This window comes from Mustela nivalis (assembly GCF_964662115.1).
Source record: "Mustela nivalis genome assembly, chromosome: 7".
In the NCBI taxonomy this organism is placed as follows: Eukaryota; Metazoa; Chordata; class Mammalia; order Carnivora; family Mustelidae; genus Mustela; species Mustela nivalis.
Window position 1 is genome coordinate 127859194 of NC_139026.1, and position 18573 is coordinate 127877766.

The window sequence follows — 18573 nt, forward strand, 5'->3', positions numbered from 1 at the left end:
AGAAACAAATTAAAATGAATTGACAAGAGGATCGGTGTGCTATAGAAGAGAGAACACTGCCCTTGGCGGTAATAGGAAATTTGAATTCTAGTTCCCAATACCACATTGCTGTATTTTCTCATAAATACCCTTAACTTCTTTAGGCCCAAGTAATGTAATTTGTAAAACAATGACCTCCAGTATCGCTTCAACTTTTAAAATCCTGTAGTTCTTGGGTACCGGGGTGGCTCAGTCAGTTAATTGTCTCCCTTTGGCTCAGATCATGATCCCAGGATCCTAGGATTGAGCCCATGACAGGCTTCCTGCTGAGCAGGTAGTCTGCTTATCCAAATTCCTCCCCCACCATCTCCCACTCCTGCTCTCTCTCTCTCTGAAATAAAGTCTTAAAATAGCCTGTGATACTCAATTTATCTAAACAAGCAATACAAGGTTTCTATTCGATTAACTAAGGCTTCACATTTTGAGCTCACAGAGAAATTCTAATAATTGGGCCTGAAATATTTGAATAAGTTTTAGCTGCCACAATGGTGTTCTAAATTACATGAATGTGATGATGTGAGCACAGGAATTAATGCAGAACATTGCTATAACGTTACTTAGTACTTTACTGTGGTCTTCCCCCTGGCCCCCTGCCTCATTTATGTACCTGCCCTTTGTTTCTTAAAATTTTCTTTCAGGAGATAGCATGATTATAAAGGCTTACATTGTTTAAATATGGTATGCACAGGGCAATAAATATCCACATCTAGCTAGATACAGAAATGGTGCAATTGCTCAAGTTAAATATTTTCTAAAGACACTCCTCTGAAAGAGTAAATGAATTGCTCTGGGAGTCATTTGTTACAGTTGCAAGAGTATCCGATTGTAAGAGACAATCCTGGAAAAGAAAGAGTAGAGAAAAGAGAAAGGATGTTTCTAATTATAGCTTCACCTATTATCACCTCCTGATCTTCCAGAGACCTATCAATGATGCTCTTCTTCTTGGCCAAAATGTTAGCATTCTCAAGGAATGAAGAATTTTGTTTCCTTTGGATTGCCTGTGCTTTCATCTCCGCATGGGTTCAGCAAGGAACGGAAGCTTTTCGGTGTGCCAATGGATTGTCCTTGCCTCCTGACAACGTGTGTGACTTCATGGATCAGTGTGGGGACAAGAGTGATGAACAGCAATGTAAGTGATTTTCTTCTGCTTTGCACAGTTTCAAGTCCCTGGACACCTTCAAACCAGGGGCCGACAGGCAGCCCAGGGAGATTTGACTAGGTACCTGGCCCTAGTTTCATTTATATGCCTTTAATGTAAATCGGAAAGTAAAATATACTTTTCAATAAGGAGGTGGGTTCTTAGACCAAAATTCCTCTCATGAAACTATATCACATTGCTAAGCTTCTAACGGAAGGGAATGTATTCTAAACTAGTTTTAACTGATTATAAAAAAGGAAGTGATATGCAGTCATGTAGCTTTTAATGTATCAGGGAAACAAAATTCAAAAGAAGCTCATGACTGAAGCTTTAAAATGCTGTGATGGAAATGATGAGCCTAAATCTGGCTTCAAGATGGAAATGTTTGAAACGACTTTTAGGTTGCATGAGTAGATTTGATTTTTGCTGATAGGACACTACCTCCCAATGAGGTTGGTACTAACTGCATATGGAGTACAGCATGGGCTTGAATCCTTTGATTCTGGGGTGCTGGAAACAGCTTTAGGAGAGGGCAGGACCTAGATTTGGATCCTGCATAAACTATGTACCATTTGTGTGACCTTGACCCTCTATCTCATTACAAGAGGTTGTAAAGTGAGATAAATTGACTTTCAGCAGCAGGAAAATGCTCCATTGCTAACTGGTACCATATGAAAAAGGAAACTGTTCACCAAGGCAAGATATGGATAAAGACAAGTGTGTTTCTATCGTTTCTCTTGCAATCCGACATCCTGAAGGAACACTGCATTTCACTAGTGGAATGAGAGCTATCACCTTTCACAGACGACCTTTTCATACAATTAAGAGAGTTCATTGTTGGTTCATAGTAACTGCTGGTTCAGTTATTGGGAGGCACTAATTCTAGTAGTTTAGAGCACCTTACACATATTTTCTAGTTTTTATTCAGATGCTATATTAATTCATGTTTATGGAATTTTTCATTTTCTTCTACTAAAATAAGTTTCTACATGTTCAGTTGTGCTATTGTTGCTAGGTTTCCATATCTTAATTTTTGCTATTGTTGCTTAGTTTCTATATATTCAGTTTTGCTATTGTTGGACTTCTACTTACGTAGTCAGTTGTCGTTGGAGTTGAACAAGAACAGTGAATAGCGAAAAATCTCTTCTCTGCAGAAGAAAACAAGCTATTGGTTTGTTTCCCATAGTTTGGGACAGCAATCATGCCGTTAGTAACTGTTAAATACAAAATGCCACCGAAGACAAGGGTTCATTTATATTTGTCCAATTTGCCCAGAGAGGCTGAATGTGGGTGTGCTGCCCTTTCTCTCATCTGTCTGGGAAAACCTTTCCTGTTCTTTGGTGAGCAGCAAAGAGGAACCACTTGGCTGGTTTGACAAGAAGTGCAAAGTCCCTTCCCTTATTAATCTCTGTGAAGCTTCCTTTCGCACGCTTGCTGTGATAACGTGCATGGTCCTGCTTCAGGGAAAAGGTTAATGTGAAAGAAGGGGAAAGCTGCCGAGTGCAAAAGGTCTGGGCTGCGTGAAAAATTCTAATAACTCGCAGCCGTGGAGAGAAACGAAGGAACAGATCTGTCGAATAAACAGATTTCATTTTAAATGTTACATTAGGAGATCACCTTTTGGCTTTTTCACTTTTCATTTTCGTTCCTGAGAACTTTCCACTTTGGTATTTTATTTAAAATTGGACTATAACCTTGTCGATAAAAACTGAGAATCACTATGAAGTGTGAGTTGCTTTTGTACACCACAGGAGGGGGAAAATATTGGGGAGGAATAATGATGGCAAGCGATTTTTCTCATAAAAATTTGTGATGCTCAAACTTATAGATGAGACTTCTTTAAAAAAAAAAAGTTAACTTTTTAATGATGTTATAATAGTCTTTTTTTGAAAAAAAAAATCGACCTGTGTCTCTTTTTAGCATCCAAATGGTGTGCCCTTTAAAGAAATAGATTACTCTGTTGACTTTTTGTAATGAAATTGGCCTAGTTGTAGTTGAATTTCAGATGCAACTGATTCTATTAATAAGTTTTTGAGAATTTTCTTATTTTACATGATGGACCTCCTTTTCAGAATACTGGAATCTTTTTTTTTAACTCAGATTTTTTTTTTAACATTTTATTTATTCATTTGACAGAGATTACAAGTAGGCAGAGAGGCAGGCAAAGAGAGAGAAGAGGAAGCAGGCTCCCTGCTGAGCAGAGAGCCCAATGAGGGGCTCGATCCCAGGACCCTGGGATCATGACCTGAGCTGAACGCAGAGGCTTTAACCCACTGCGCCACCCAGGTGCCCCTCAGATTTTTTTTAAAGATGAGAGTTTTAAAAAGACAGTCTTCATAATGAAATAAATTCTACTTATATACAAGATTGAACATTTAATATATAATGATTAAGGAAAATAATTTTTTAGGTATCACAACTGTTTGGTTCTTGTATTGACAAGAACCCCTCTCCGATATAATTTACTGATATCCTGAGACAGGGAAATAAATGTTATAGTCCTGGGTATCTTTTTTTTTTTTTTAATATAATTTTTTATTTTTTATAAACATATATTTTTATCCCCAGGGGTACAGGTCTGTGAATCACCAGGTTTACACACTTCACAGCACTCACCAAAACACATACCCTCCCCAATGTCCATAATCCCACCCCCTTCTCCCAAACCCCCTCCCCCCAGCAACCCTCAGTTTGTTTTGTGAGATTAAGAGTCACTTATGGTTTGTCTCCCTCCCAATCCCATCTTCTTTCATTTATTCTTCTCGTACAGTCCTGGGTATCTTTTTAAAAAATCATGTTCTAAACATTACATTGCTTCCATGCTGATCCCCATTGCCCATCATTCTCTTTGATTTATATTTGTTTATTTTAATATCGGAACCCTTATGTCAAATACAGAGAGAATCTAACTTCTTTCCTAGCAATTTCTCAAAATTATTTGATATGCAAAGTCTTGACTGTTATATTTTTACTTAACAATAAAGAAAGGAGCCTTGCTTATATTGCAACCATTCAAAGGCAAGTCAACCAGAAGATTATAAACTACTACTGATAAGTGTTGAGCTATATCTCATGAAATGGATCCTCACTGTTGATGTGTCACCGGAAGATAAATATTCTTAGATAATTACTTTTGCATACCTGAAGTCAGTATTAAAATTAACTGTTACATGCATTCACTTTTAGAGCTAACTCGTGACTCAAATGAAAAAGATATATTCTGTTAAATTGACATTTTTCTCTCCTATATACCTGTCACACTTAAGAAGTTTCCATTTGGTCTAGTGTTTTTACAAGGAGATAGGAATCTATTTATATACTTTGATTTGAAGGAATACATCATAAGAGTTGCGGTTTTACCTTATTTCTTTTGCAAACTTTTTGGATTTAGGAAGAAGAAATTTATTCAAAAGGTTTTTACTTCATATAAATCTAAATTTATATGTAAAAAATGTAAAAATTACCTTACAGGTACAGTCTCAAAATTTGAGAGATGACAGTGTTTAATCAGGTGATGTTTAAGTACAAATGTTATTTCTTTAATAGGATGACATGTCAACTACTTTTAAAAAGTAGTTCATTTAAGGACCGCCTGAGTGGCTCAGTCGGTTAAACTTCTGCCTTCAGCTTAGGTCATGATCTCAGGATCCTGGGATTGAGCCCTACATGGGGCTCTCTGCTCAGCAGGGAGCCTGCTTCCCCCTCACCCCACCCCTGCCTGCCTCTCTCCCTACTTATGATCTCTCTCTCTGTCAAACAAATAAATAAAATAAGATAAAAAAGTAGTTCATTTAAGTACAAAGTTAATTAATGAATGAAATGTGAGATTTCATGTACAATGTTTATCTTACTACTATAATGTATGCAAAATGTTTGACATACATTTTCATGAAACAACTAAAAATTCTAAGCAAAGTGTGTTAGTTTGAGCTCTTATAACAAATACCGTAAACTGGGTGGCCTAAACAAAAAGAACATTTAATTCTCATAGTTCTGGAGGGCGAGAAGTCTAGGATCAAAGTACTGGCAGATTTGGTGTTTGATGAGGGCCCTTCTCCTGGTTTGCAGATAGCTGTTGGGTTTTTTTGTTTTTTGTTTTTTTTTTAAGTTTTATTTATTTATTTGAGAGAGAGAGAGAGAGCACACACATGTGCAGAAAAGGGGAGTTGAGGGACAGAGGGAGAGGAAGAGAGAATTTCCCAAAGGCCCCACCTCCAAATATTTTAACACTGGGGATTAGAGATTTAACATATGAATTTTGAAGGGATGCAAATACTCAGTCCATAGCACAATAAAATTGAAAAAAATCTAATAATAAATATATAGAGCCTAGCTGAAGAAAAATTATAAAAAATTACTGAATGTATGGAAGAAAGACTCATGACAAGACTATTTCCTAATGGTATGCTTCAGTAGCATAAATATGTATATTTTTCACGTCCATGAAATCAATCTCCTTAAATTCTATACAGGATAAATTTTGGAATTTATCTGGAAATCTAATAAAAGTGATTTGTAAGTTCATTCAGGAAAATGTGTGAGAATAGCTAGAATAGAGCAGTGGGGAAGAAAATGATTAATAATGGGGAAAATCTTTTATCAGTAGGTTTATAATGGGTATCATGTAAACTACTCCAACATTGTTAAAGTTCAAAATTAGAAAAGCATCTGATCACTAGAAATAATAATATTTCTACATATAAAAATATTAAGAAATATAATACAATATCTATAATATATTAAAAAGTAATGGTGGCATTCGAAGTCAGTTCATAGTACTTCCTATAGGTCAAAAATTGTTGAGAAATTTCCATAGAGTATCTCATTTAATCTTTACCAAACATCTAATCTTTACCAAACATCAAAATAGTAAGAAATATTATTGTTCCCAATTTACAGCTTGGTAAAAAGAGGTTTACTGTCAAATAAATAAAGAATCTTAAAAAAAAAAAAAAAGAGGCTCAGATTAAGTAAATAAAAATGCCAAAGGACACAGAGTTATTTAGTGGAGGAACTGGAATTCACAACCAGTTCTGTCTGATTCTGGAACCCTTAATTCTTTTTTTTTTTTTTTTAAAGATTCTATTTATTTATTTGAGAGGAGCGAGAAAGAGAGAGTGGACACAGAAGCGGGAAGTGGGGAGAAGCAGACTCCCCAGTGAGCAGAGAGCCCAATATGGGGCTTAGTCCCAGGAGCTGGAGATCATGACCTAAGCCAAAGGCAGACACTTAATTGACTGAGCCACCCAGGTGCACCCTGGTACCCTTAATTCTAACCACATACAACACTAACTGTGTTTTTATTTGCAACCAATGAAGATGAGACTGTTTTATGGAATAAATTTCTTATTTACTCCACACATCAAAGTTTCCATAAGGTAAATGTTAAATGTAGAAGATAAAGCCATAGTCTTTATTATTCTTGATGATATGTTTTGAAGTTAGGAAAAATTTTGCTTTGAAGTGTAATAAATCCTCAAATATATATTTTTGAATATTGATATTGGGTAAATATTTGGATGAGGAAGGGCTGCTTTATGCATTACATGAAAGGAAGAATGTACAAAAATCAGTGAATTAGAATATAAAATAACAGTTTCAGTGTATCAAAAACATTGTAAATAAAAATGAAAGAGGAACAATGCTTTCAACCTATTTGACAAATAGTTCTCTTCCAGGTAAATATATCAAATAAAAGATGCATTCTCTCATAGAAATATGGGTAAAAGTCCTGAAAAGATAATTCACAAAACTTATAGAAAGGGAAAAATCACATGTGATGAAATGATCAACTTCACCGTCTGTCGTATATCATAGTCAAAACCCAAAAGCTCTCAATAATTTAAAAAATTAAACACACGTAAATTACAAAAGAGAATGTCCATAGTGTGAAGGGTATGAAAAATGAATGTTTTTTATATACTGTAGGCAGTGGTGTTAATAAACTCTTGCATTTTTGGTAGTATCTTTGAAGTTTGAATAAAGATTTAAAAAAGTGATCATGCCCTTTGACTAGTAATTTCACTTTTAAGAGTTTATTCTAGGAAAACATTTAGAAAGAGTGCATGTTAAAAGTCTCATCACAACATTATTTAAGATGGTGGAAATTGGAAAAATGTCATTTTATAATATTAGGTTAATGCTTAAATAAATTATGATGCATCTATACTATGGACATCTGTGCAGCCATCTGTCATAATTTTTGGTGCTGCTTAAAAGTGGGGGAAAGCTCATGATATATTGTCAAAAGAAAAATTATGATAACTGATCAATACATATACTTAAAAATAGAGTATGGCATTGCATATAAAATACTAGATAGAATAATGTGTAGGTGTTAGAACTACAAGTGACTTTTCTTTTTTGTGCATATTTATATTTCAACTTTTCCCAAATAACATCTGTTGTTTTTAAAATCAGAATAAAATGGAATTTTATTCTATTAGCTCCTCTACTGTGCTTATTGTAGAAATGAAAACAAAGTCATTTTATACATGTAGGCCATGTGATGCTGAACAGAACTCCTGTTCTCTTATTTGCCTTTTAACTTTTTCTCAAAACTCAACTGTGACATATGATTGACAGTGAAGTTGGAACACTTTGTCACCTGTGGTTCCCTTTCTGTAAGTTTTGTGAGTTGCCTTTTCAGGAATTTTGCCCATATTTCTATGAAAGAATGTATCTTATGTTTGATATATTTACCTGGAAGAGAACTATTTGTCAAATACATTGAAAGTATTGTTCCTCTTTTGTCTTATTTACAATTCTTTTGTTACATTGCAATTGTTATTTTATATATTCTAGTTTACTGATTTTTGTCTTCCTTCTGCCTGGATATCACAGGCATAACTGCAGAGTTTACCAGAATAGTATACAGTCACAGTTCCACTGTGGGCTCCACTGGGGGCTGCAAACAGTGAGATTATGAAGAATTATCTGCCCATTGGATGATGGGCATGAAGGAGGGCATGTATGTGATGAGCACTGGATGTTGTAGGTAACTGATGAATTATCGAACTCTACATCTGAAACTAATGATGTACTATATGTTGGCCAATCAAATTTAAATTAAAATAAATAAATAAATAAATAAATAAATAAATAAATAAGAAAAGTAGTAGAAGATTACAGCATTCCAGTTATGGAATGACAGGTCATGGGAACGAAAGGACAGCATAGGGACTATAATCAATGATACTGTAACAGCATTGTATGGTGACAGATGGTAGATACACTTGGGAGTGAAGTGTAATGTATCTGTTAAATCATTACCTTGTACACCTGAAACTAATGTAATGTTGTATGTCAACTATACTTAAAAAAAAAAAAAACTAAAGAAAAAAGAATTATCTTAATTCTGAAAGCTGGAATTTGGGTCTGAATTTCTAGGTAAGCCCAGAGAAATCACCATTTTGGGGTGGTTGGATAAAATATTCTGATGTGGTTTCAAAAGGTCCTCATTCTAGAATTGCAGTCCTTAAAATAAACAAAGAGGGTTTCAGATTCTAGATTCATAAGTCCTATACAAAACACCTAAAATTCTCAAAATCTTCAGTGTTTGCCTTTATGGGTGCTATCCTACCAGAGCTGCCAATAGTTTCATTAATATTCTGAAGGAGGTCATGGAAAAGCAAAATATTAACTTTTGAGGATGGGGAATTTACCTCATTCATCCCATATTCTAGAAGACTGATGGCACACAGAGTCAAAAAATGTTAGGTAGACTAGTTTACTAGGCTAGATCTGTCAACAGCACTATTTTTTTTTTTTCATCGTGGGATTTGATGCAACTACTCAGTCTTGCCATGTAGTCTGTTCTTGTTTTACTGATCAAGTGTGCATTGACATCATCCAAGAAGGACATTCAGAATATAAGTTCCTTTAAAAAGTTTCAAAGACACCTGGTGGCATCAAATGGCAAACTGTTTCTTCCACAAGCAAAGTATCTTCTGAAGCCAGCATATAAACATGGCTAGAACTCCTGCAATTCTTTTCATCTTTTCTGTTTGTCAATAAACGCCATTTCTACGTGCGCTGGTTGACCCTAAAGGCTTGGCTAGGAATCTTGAGAGAAGACTTGCATTGTTTGGTCAAAGTTACCAAAAATATGAAGGCAAGAACCTTGAATCACAGCTATTAAATAAGTTTCCATCAACAAAAGTGGAAATGATATAATATGATGTTCTTTATAACCCAGAAAAAATTGTGATTTCCAGTGAATAAGTCTTGAGATGCTTGATAGGATTTGGAAGAAAAATTTTACTTATTTTGAAAGAAATTAAAAACATATTTAGGGAAGAAAAAAATATGAGAGGAATTTATTTGTGCCTGAATTGGTTTCTGTGATGCAAAGTTTCTTCATGCAAGAATATATAACTTTCTGGTAGAGTCCCTGTATTCACCATTGTAGAAACTACTGAAAAGCCCTAAGATATTTTGGCTAATCTGCTACTCTGGAATGGAAAATTATATGTAAACAGCTATGCAACATTTATTACTTGAGTGAATACTGCTGCAGACTAGGGTTAATGCTATGCCTTGTCAGTGTTTCTACAGAAATCACCAGACACAAGCACTCCTCTGAACTTCTTTGAAGGTTACTAATTGTGAAACAATGTTATAGTTAAAACATGGTTTGGAAATCTTTTTCTCATTGACTTAGATGCCTCAATGACTCAGTTGACAGTCTCAATGCCAGAGACAGTCTCAATGACCTGAGAATAAAGGTGACTATATGACAAGAATCCATTGAAGATAATATTGGATAATTCTGGTGTGAGCCATAGAGTGCTAATTCCATTTGCTATCACGTAACTTTGTGAGTTAGGGTTTTTCCTGTTTCTGTCTGAATGAAAATATTAAAATTAATTCAGTGTGAAAGATAAATATTTCCTTGTAAAGATTAATTAATATTTTAACCTGCCAGGCCAAATAATAGCAGTATTTCATTGAAATTTGAGTGTATTTAAATTTTACTTTTATTTAATTGGAATATTTTAAATTCATCTCATCCTTTGTAGGAACTGACCATTACTTTTTACATTAAATGAGAGCAAAGATAATTTTTTGTGATTATGTTTTTATATGTTATCTACATGAAGGAAGTCATTCTCTAAATGGTAAAATGAATGGTATGTAAAATATTGTGGCTATGTAATAAATAGCTTTCCTCAAAAAGGGAAGGAGCTAAAACCACTTAAGAAATTTGGACTAAGATGCTGGCGAGGATGCGGAGAAAGGGGAACCCTCCTACACTGTTGGTGGGAATGCAAGCTGGTGCAACCACTCTGGAAAACAGCATGCAGGTTCCTCAAAATGTTGAAAATAGAACTGCCCTATGACCCAGCAATTGCACTACTGGGTATTTACCCTAAAGATACAAACGTAGTGATCCAAAGGGGCACGTGCACCCGAATGTTTATAGCAGCAATGTCCACAATAGCCAAACTATGGAAAGAACCTAGATGTCCATCAACAGATGAATGGATCAAGAAGATGTGGTATATATACACAATGGAATACTATGCAGCCATCAAAAGAAATGAAATCTTGCCATTTGCGACAACATGGATGGAACTAGAGTGTATCATGCTTAGGGAAATAAGTCAAGTGGAGAAAGACAACTATCATATGATCTCCCTGATATGAGGAAGTGGTGATGCAACATGGGGGCTTAAGTGGGTAGGAGAAGAATCAATGAAACAAGATGGGATTGGGAGGGAGACAAACCATAAGTGACTCTTAATCTCACAAAACAAACTGAGGGTTGCTGGGGGGAGGGGGTTTGGGAGAAGGGGGGTGGGGTTATAGACATTGGGGAGGGTATGTGCTTTGGTGAGTGCTGTTAACCTGGTGATTCACAGACCTGTACCCCTGGGGATAAAAATATATGTTTATAAAAAAAATTAAAAATTATAAAAATAAATAAATAAATAATAAATAAAAAAAGATTTGGACTAGAGGGAAATTACCTCAGCACAATAAAGGCTATATATGAAAACCCACAGATGACATCATATTGCCTGGTGAAAGACTGAAAGCTTTTCCTCTAAGATCTGGGACGAGACAAAGATGCCATCTTTCATCATTTCTATCAACATAGTACTGAAAGTCCCAGCCAGAGCATTTAGAGAAGAAAAGTATTCAGACTGGAAATGAACAAGTGAAATCATCTGTTCACAGAAAATATGATCTTGATGTAGACAACTGTAAAGATTCTGTCCAAAAATCCTGTTAGAACAAATAAAAAATTTTAGCAAGGTGGCAGGGTACAAAATCAACACCCAAAAATCAGTTGTGTTTCTGTACACTAGCAAAGAATAATCTGGAAAGGAAACTTTAAAAAAAATTCCATTTACAGTATCATCAAACAAAATAAAATACTTAGGAAACACCTCAATAGATACAGAAAAAGCACTTGACAAAATTTAGCATCCATTTATGATAAAAAAAAACCTCTTAACAAAATGGTTATAGAGGAATGTGCATCAACATAATAAAGGCCATATATGACCCCGCCCCCCCCGCCGCCCAGCTAACATCATACTCTATGGGGGAAAAATTGAAAACTTTCCTTCTAAAATCAGGAAAGCTTTTCCTCTAAGACAGTCTTGCCACTTTTGTTCAAAGTAGTGCTGGAATTACTGGCCACGGCAATGAGGCAAGAAAAAGAAATAATAGCATCTAAGTTGGAAAGGAAGAACTAAGATTGTCACTGCTTGCAGATGACATGATTTTGTATTTAGAAAATTGTAAAGACTCCACCATTTAGAACTACTGCATGAATTCAGTAAAGTTTTAGAATACAAAATTAATACACAGAAATCTGTTGTGTTTCTACAAACTTATAAAAAACTATCAGAAAGAGAAATTAAGAAAATAGTCCAGTTTGCAATTGCATCAAAAAGAATAAAATACCCAGGAATAACTTTAGCAAAAGTGGTGGGAGACTTGCTCTGAAAATATAGTATAAAACACTGATGAAGAAATTGAAGGTGACTCAAATAAATAAAAAGATATATTATGTTCATGGATTAGAAGAATTAACATCGTTAAAATGTCCATACTACCCAAAGTGATTTACAGACCCAGTGCAATCCTTATCAAAATACCATGGCATTTTTCACAGAACAAGTTCTCTGGCATCACAGCTTCCAGATTTCAAACTATACTACAAAGCTATTATAACCACAGCAGTATGGTACAGACACAAAAACAGACACATAAATCAATGGAACAGAATAGAGGGTCCAAAAATAAATGCACACTTATATGGTCGATTAGCATATGACAAAGAAGGCAAGTCTTTACAATGAGGAAAAGATAGTTTCTTCAATAGATGGTGTTGGAAACATTGGGTTGCTATGTGCAAAAGAAAGAAAATGGACCATTTTTGTATACCATATATAAAAATGAACCAAAATGGATTAAAGGCAAAATGTAAGACCTGAAACCAGAAAACGCCTAGAAGAAAACATGGGCAGAAAACTCTTTGACATGTCTTATAAATATAGATATATATTTTGGCTCTGTCTCCTTAGGCAGGGACAACAAAAGTAAAAATAAGTAAATAAGACTACATCAAATGAAAAAACTTTTGCACTGTGAAGGAAACCATCAACATAATGAAAGAAGAACTAACTGAATGGGAGAAGATATTCACAAATGATATATCTGGCAGGGGTTAACGTTCAAAATATTTGAAGAACTCATACAACACAATATCAAAAAACAAAGAAACATTTCAATTAAGAAATGGGCAGAGGTTCTGAATGAACATTTTTCCAAAGACATGCATTTGGACAATGGGTACATGGAAAGATGCCTGGCATCACTAATCATCAGGGAAATGCAAATCAAAACAACAATGGGATACCATCTCACACCTGTCAGAGTGGCTATTATTAAGATAATAAGTAAAAATGTTGGTGAGGATGTTTGGAAAAGGGAATCCTCTTACACTGTCCGTGGGAATATAAATTGTAGAGTCACTGTGGACAACAGTATGGAAGTTCCTCAAAAAGCTAAAAATAGGACTATCAAATGATCCCAAATTCCACTTCTAGGTAATTATCTGAAGAAAATGAAAACACTAATATGAAAAGATGTATACACCCCTGTGTTCACCACAACAAAATTTACAATAGCCAAGATATGGAAGCCACCTATATCTAGCAATAGTTGAATGGATAAAAAGATGTGGTATATATATACAATGAAATATTACAAGCCTAAAAAGGAATGAAATCTTGCCATTTGTGATAGCATGGGTAAACCTAAAAGGTATTATGCCAACTTAAAATAAATCAGACATAGAAAGACAAATACTATGTGATTTTACTTATATATGGAATCTAAAAAGCAAAACAAAAGAATAAACAAAACAGAAACAGAAATAGACTCATAGGTGTAGATGACAAAGTGATGGTTTTCAGAGAGGAGAAGAATGGGAAGATAGATGAAATGTGTGAAGGGGATTAGGAGGTGTAGTCTTGGGAGGTGGGTGGGGGGTTGGAGTAACTGGGTGATGGACATTAAGGAGGGAACTTGATGTAATGAGCACTGGGTGTTATATGCAACTGATGAATCACTAAACTCTACTCTGAAACTAATAATATACTATATGTATTTTTATTTAAATCTAATTTAAATAAAACTTGAATTTAAATTAAAAAAAGGTATGGTATTCCAGTTATAAAATAAACAAGACATAATGTAACATACTATGTTGGGTAGTATACTCAATATATAATATTAGTCAATATGTAATATTTAGTCAGTATATAATATTAGCATATGTATAATTGACACATATAGTTAGTAATGTAAAAATTTTGTATGGTGACAGATGATAACTAGGCTTATTGGGGTGATCATTTTGTAATGTACATAAATACTGAATCACTGTTATATATCTGAAACTAATATAATATTATTTGTAAATATTACTTCAATAAAAATACATTTCTTTTTCCTCTAAAAATTAAAACATAACCAAGGAGACTAAAGACATTACATAGAAAACTAAACTTTGTTGCCGAAAGAAATTAAAGAAGACACAAGTAAATGAAAAGACATCTCATGTTCATGGATTGGAAGAATCAATATTGTTTAGATGTCAATATTACCAAAAGTGATGAACAGAGTCAATGTAATTCCTATCAAAATCCCAAGAATATTTTGTGCAGAAGTAGTACAATCCATTCTAGAATACATACGGGACCCCAAATAACCAAAACAATTTCAAAAAAGAACCAACCTCAAATAACCAAATAACCAAGGGACCCCAAATAACCAAAACAATTTCAAAAAAGAACCAACCTATAGCCCTTAGAGTTCCTGACTCAAAACTTATTACAAAGCTAAGGGTATTAAAAGAGTTTGGTATTGACATAAAGACAGACACATAAGCCAATGGAATGGAATACAGAGCCCAGTAATAAGCTTTCATATGTAGACAAATGATTTTTGACAAGGAAATTTATTTCTTGACCATTCATTGGAGAAAGAACAGCCTGCTCATCAAATAGTGTTGTAAAAACTGTATCTACATGCAAGAAAGATTAAAGTTGGATCCCTACCTTACAGCACATACAAAATTAAGTCAGAATGGTTTGAAAATCTAAATGTAAGAGCTGAAACTATAAAACTCTTAGAAGAAAACAAGTAAAACAAGTAAAATCTTAAGTAAAGTAAAATACTGGATCTTTCAGGATGAAATACTGGATTTTACTGGGTAAAATACTGGATTAAGTAAAATACTGTATTTAGCAATGTTTTCTTGGAGGACACTGAAACCAGAGGTACCAACAAAACAAAACAAAACAAAAACCCTGGATAAATTAAAGTTCATCAAAAATGAACACTTTTGCATATCAAAGGACACAATCAGAATAAAAAGGGAATCCACTGAATAAGAGAAACTACTTGCACATCACATATCTGATATGAGGTTAGATTGATACACAGAACATATAAAGAACTCTCACAATTCAACAAAAACAACCTGATTTAAAAATGGACAAAGGACCTGAATAGACATTTCTCTAAAGATGATACACAAATATGAGCAAGGACATGAAAAGATGTTCAACATCTCTGATCATTAGGGATAGGCAAATCAAAACCAAAATGAGATTGCACCTCATACTCATTAGGATGGCTTTTATAAGCAAGCAAAACTCCAGGAAATAATAAGTGTTGGCAAAGATGTTGAAATATTGGAGCACTTGTGCCATGTGGTGGGAATGTAAAATCTTTTAGCTTTTCTGTGGAATAGCATGGCAGTTCGTCAAATAATTAAAAATGGAATTATCACATGACACAACAATTCTACATCTGGAGCTACATCCAAAAGAAATGACAACAGGAAGGCTAACAGATACTTGTATGCCAGTGTTCATAATAGCATTATTCCTAATATCAAATGGTGGGAGCAACCCAAATGTCCTTTCAGAAGATGAATGGGTAAACAAAAGGTGGTATATACATGCAACGGAATATTATTCAGTTTCAAAAGGGAAACAAATTCTGACATATGCTGCCACATGGATGAACCTTGAGGACATAATATTAAGTGAAATAAGCAAGTCACAAAAGGACAAACTCTGTGATTCCGCTTACAGTAGGTATATCAAGTAGTCAAATCCATAGGGACAGAAAAGAATGGGGGGTTAGGGATAAGAGAGAATGGGAAGTTAGAGTTTAATGGAGTTTCAGTTGGAAAAAAAACAAAAAATTCTGGGGTTAGATGGGGGTAATGGTTGCATGACAACGTGAATGTACTTAATACCAGAGAACAGTACACTTAAAAATGGTTAAAAGAAGCAAGGGAAAAAATGAGCTATTGGGATTTCATCAATATCAAAAGCTTTTGCACAGCAAAGGAAACAGTTAACAAAATCAAAAGACAACTGACAGAATGGGAGAAGATATTTGCAAACGACATATCAGATAAAGGACTAGTGTCCAGAATCTATAAAGAACTTAGCAAACTCAACACCCAAAGAACAAATAATCCAATCAAGAAATGGGCAGAGGACATGAACAGACATTTCTGCAAAGAAGACATCCAGATGGCCAACAGACACATGAGAAAGTGCTCCATATCACTTGGCATCAGGGAAATACAAATCAAAACCACAATGAGATATCACCTCACACCAGTCAGAATGGCTAAAATCAACAAGTCAGGAAATGACAGATGCTGGCGAGGATGCGGAGAAAGGGGAACCCTCCTACACTGTTGGTGGGAATGCAAGCTGGTGCAGCTACTCTGGAAAACAGCATGGAGGTTCCTCAAAATGTTGAAAATAGAACTGCCCTATGACCCAGCAATTGCACTACTGGGTATTTACCCTAAAGACACAAACGTAGTGATCCAAAGGGGCATGTGCACCCGAATGTTTATAGCAGCAATGTCCACAATAGCCAAACTATGGAAAGAACCTAGATGTCCATCAACAGATGAATGGATCAAGAAGATGTGGTATATATACACAATGGAATACTATGCAGCCATCAAAAGAAATGAAATCTTGCCATTTGCGACAACATGGATGGAACTAGAGCGTATCATGCTTAGCCAAATAAGTCAAGCAGAGAAAGACAACTATCATATGATCTCCCTGATATGAGGAAGTGGTGATGCAACATGGAGGCTTAAGTGGGTAGGAGAAGAATAAATGAAACAAGATGGGATTGGGAGGGAGACAAACCATAAGTGACTCTTAATCTCACAAAACAAACTGAGGGTTGCTGGGGGGAGGGGTTTGGGAGAAGGGGGTGGGCTTATGGACACTGGGGAGGGTATGTGCTTTGGTGAGTGCTGTGAAGTGTGTAAACCTGGTGATTCACAGACCTGTACCCCTGGGGATAAAAATATATGTTTATAAAAAATAAAAAATTAATTTTAAAAAAATGGTTAAAAGATAAATTTTATGTCGTGTAGTATTTTGTCACAATTTTTCAGAAAGAGCAGGACTCATCATTAAGACTACAACTGGGCCTCATGGATCTTTTAAGAGGAAGAGAGAAATGCGTTATTATTATAGGCCCAGGCAAAATTGTAATATAAATGGTTTGCTTTTAATATCTTCTGCCTCGCCCTTTTTAGACTTTCCTAATTCTTATATTTTTCTCTGTCTTCTAAGAACTTTATATTGTGATCCATACCATACCTAATTCTGAGTTCTGTACCAATTTTTTTCACCATTACCAGTATTTAAAAGTTTATTCTATTCCTACCCATTTTCTCAGAAGTATGCCCTAAGTTAACCATCACCTGGGGATATAATTTGATGCTTTTCTTCCCATGAAGGTGTTAATGATTGAATCTAAGAAGAACTCTTCAGTGAATTTTAAATGAGAGAGTCTGGCACTGTGGAAGACATTTTGGGGGTAACTGGGCCTCCTGAGCAACCTCAGATCACAACATGGAAACACTCTCCCTCTTTGAGTACAGTACGTCCCACCTTTGGGATCACAAAATTGGAAAAATGAGTTCCACACATCAAAAAGCCCACGAACGTGGATTCTACTATAAATTTCTGCACACAGCTCCTCATTGTTTCCTATCTAGTCAAACTGTGGCCTTACTCAATACAATTTAGTGATGGCTGTGATAGCAGAACTCTTAACGCAGACAGATTTTAGCAAAGCAAATAGTTTCAGATTTGGATGTAGACGTGTGGCATATAGAATTAAGAGGCAAGTCAGCGACAGTGCAAGAAACATGGTTCAAAGGGTTTTAAAATACAGCACTCTGTAGGGGGAAAATAAATGGAAAATTTTCAGATGTGATTTTTGAATAATCTAGCAATTATTAGAAGTGTATGGTTTTTACAAGAAATACTTGAAAATGTATGTTCATTAGATTCATTTTATAACAAAAAGAATCCCTGTTGAGATTTTCAGAAGCAAAAAATGTTCTATTTAGCTATTTTTCTAGCTTTAACACTTCCAGAAATCATTATGATTATCTTTCTGTATTAAAAAGAACAAAACATTGTGAACGGAAGTCAACTAAGTAATTGTAATGCAAAGTGATTTCTTGGTATTTAAAAAATGTTTCACACTTATGTGAGAATATATGTATATTTCATACACATAATTGCTGAAATACGGTGATGAAAATAGTTTAGAATATTTTAGAATCACAAATAGATTGTTGTAAAAATTGCTAGGAACTGCAGGAAACTTGAAAATCTATTTGTGCAGATGCATGCATAACTAATTGAATGACATGCGCACATCTATACAAATAATTATATAATTTAGTTCCTTTTTTTTTTTTTTTTTTTTTTTTTTGTTCAGCCAGATTCTCTGGATCACAAGAGGTCCATGAGGTAATAATTGGGATATTCCAGTTACTTTAAATATTTCAAAGACATTATGGT

General features: G+C 34.8%; 1 protein-coding gene across 1 annotated transcript in view; it reads left to right on the forward strand.

Annotated features, from left to right (window-relative positions):
• Window positions 1–969: 969 nt before the first annotated feature.
• Window positions 970–18573, forward strand: part of MALRD1 (MAM and LDL receptor class A domain containing 1) — a gene marked incomplete at its 5' end in the record, with an annotated part of 779396 nt that continues 761792 nt past the window's right edge. Inside the window, one exon of the mRNA XM_082742491.1 lies at window positions 970–1168. Coding sequence (XP_082598617.1) covers window positions 970–1168 — 199 coding nt within the window. The remainder of the gene's footprint in view (window positions 1169–18573) is intronic.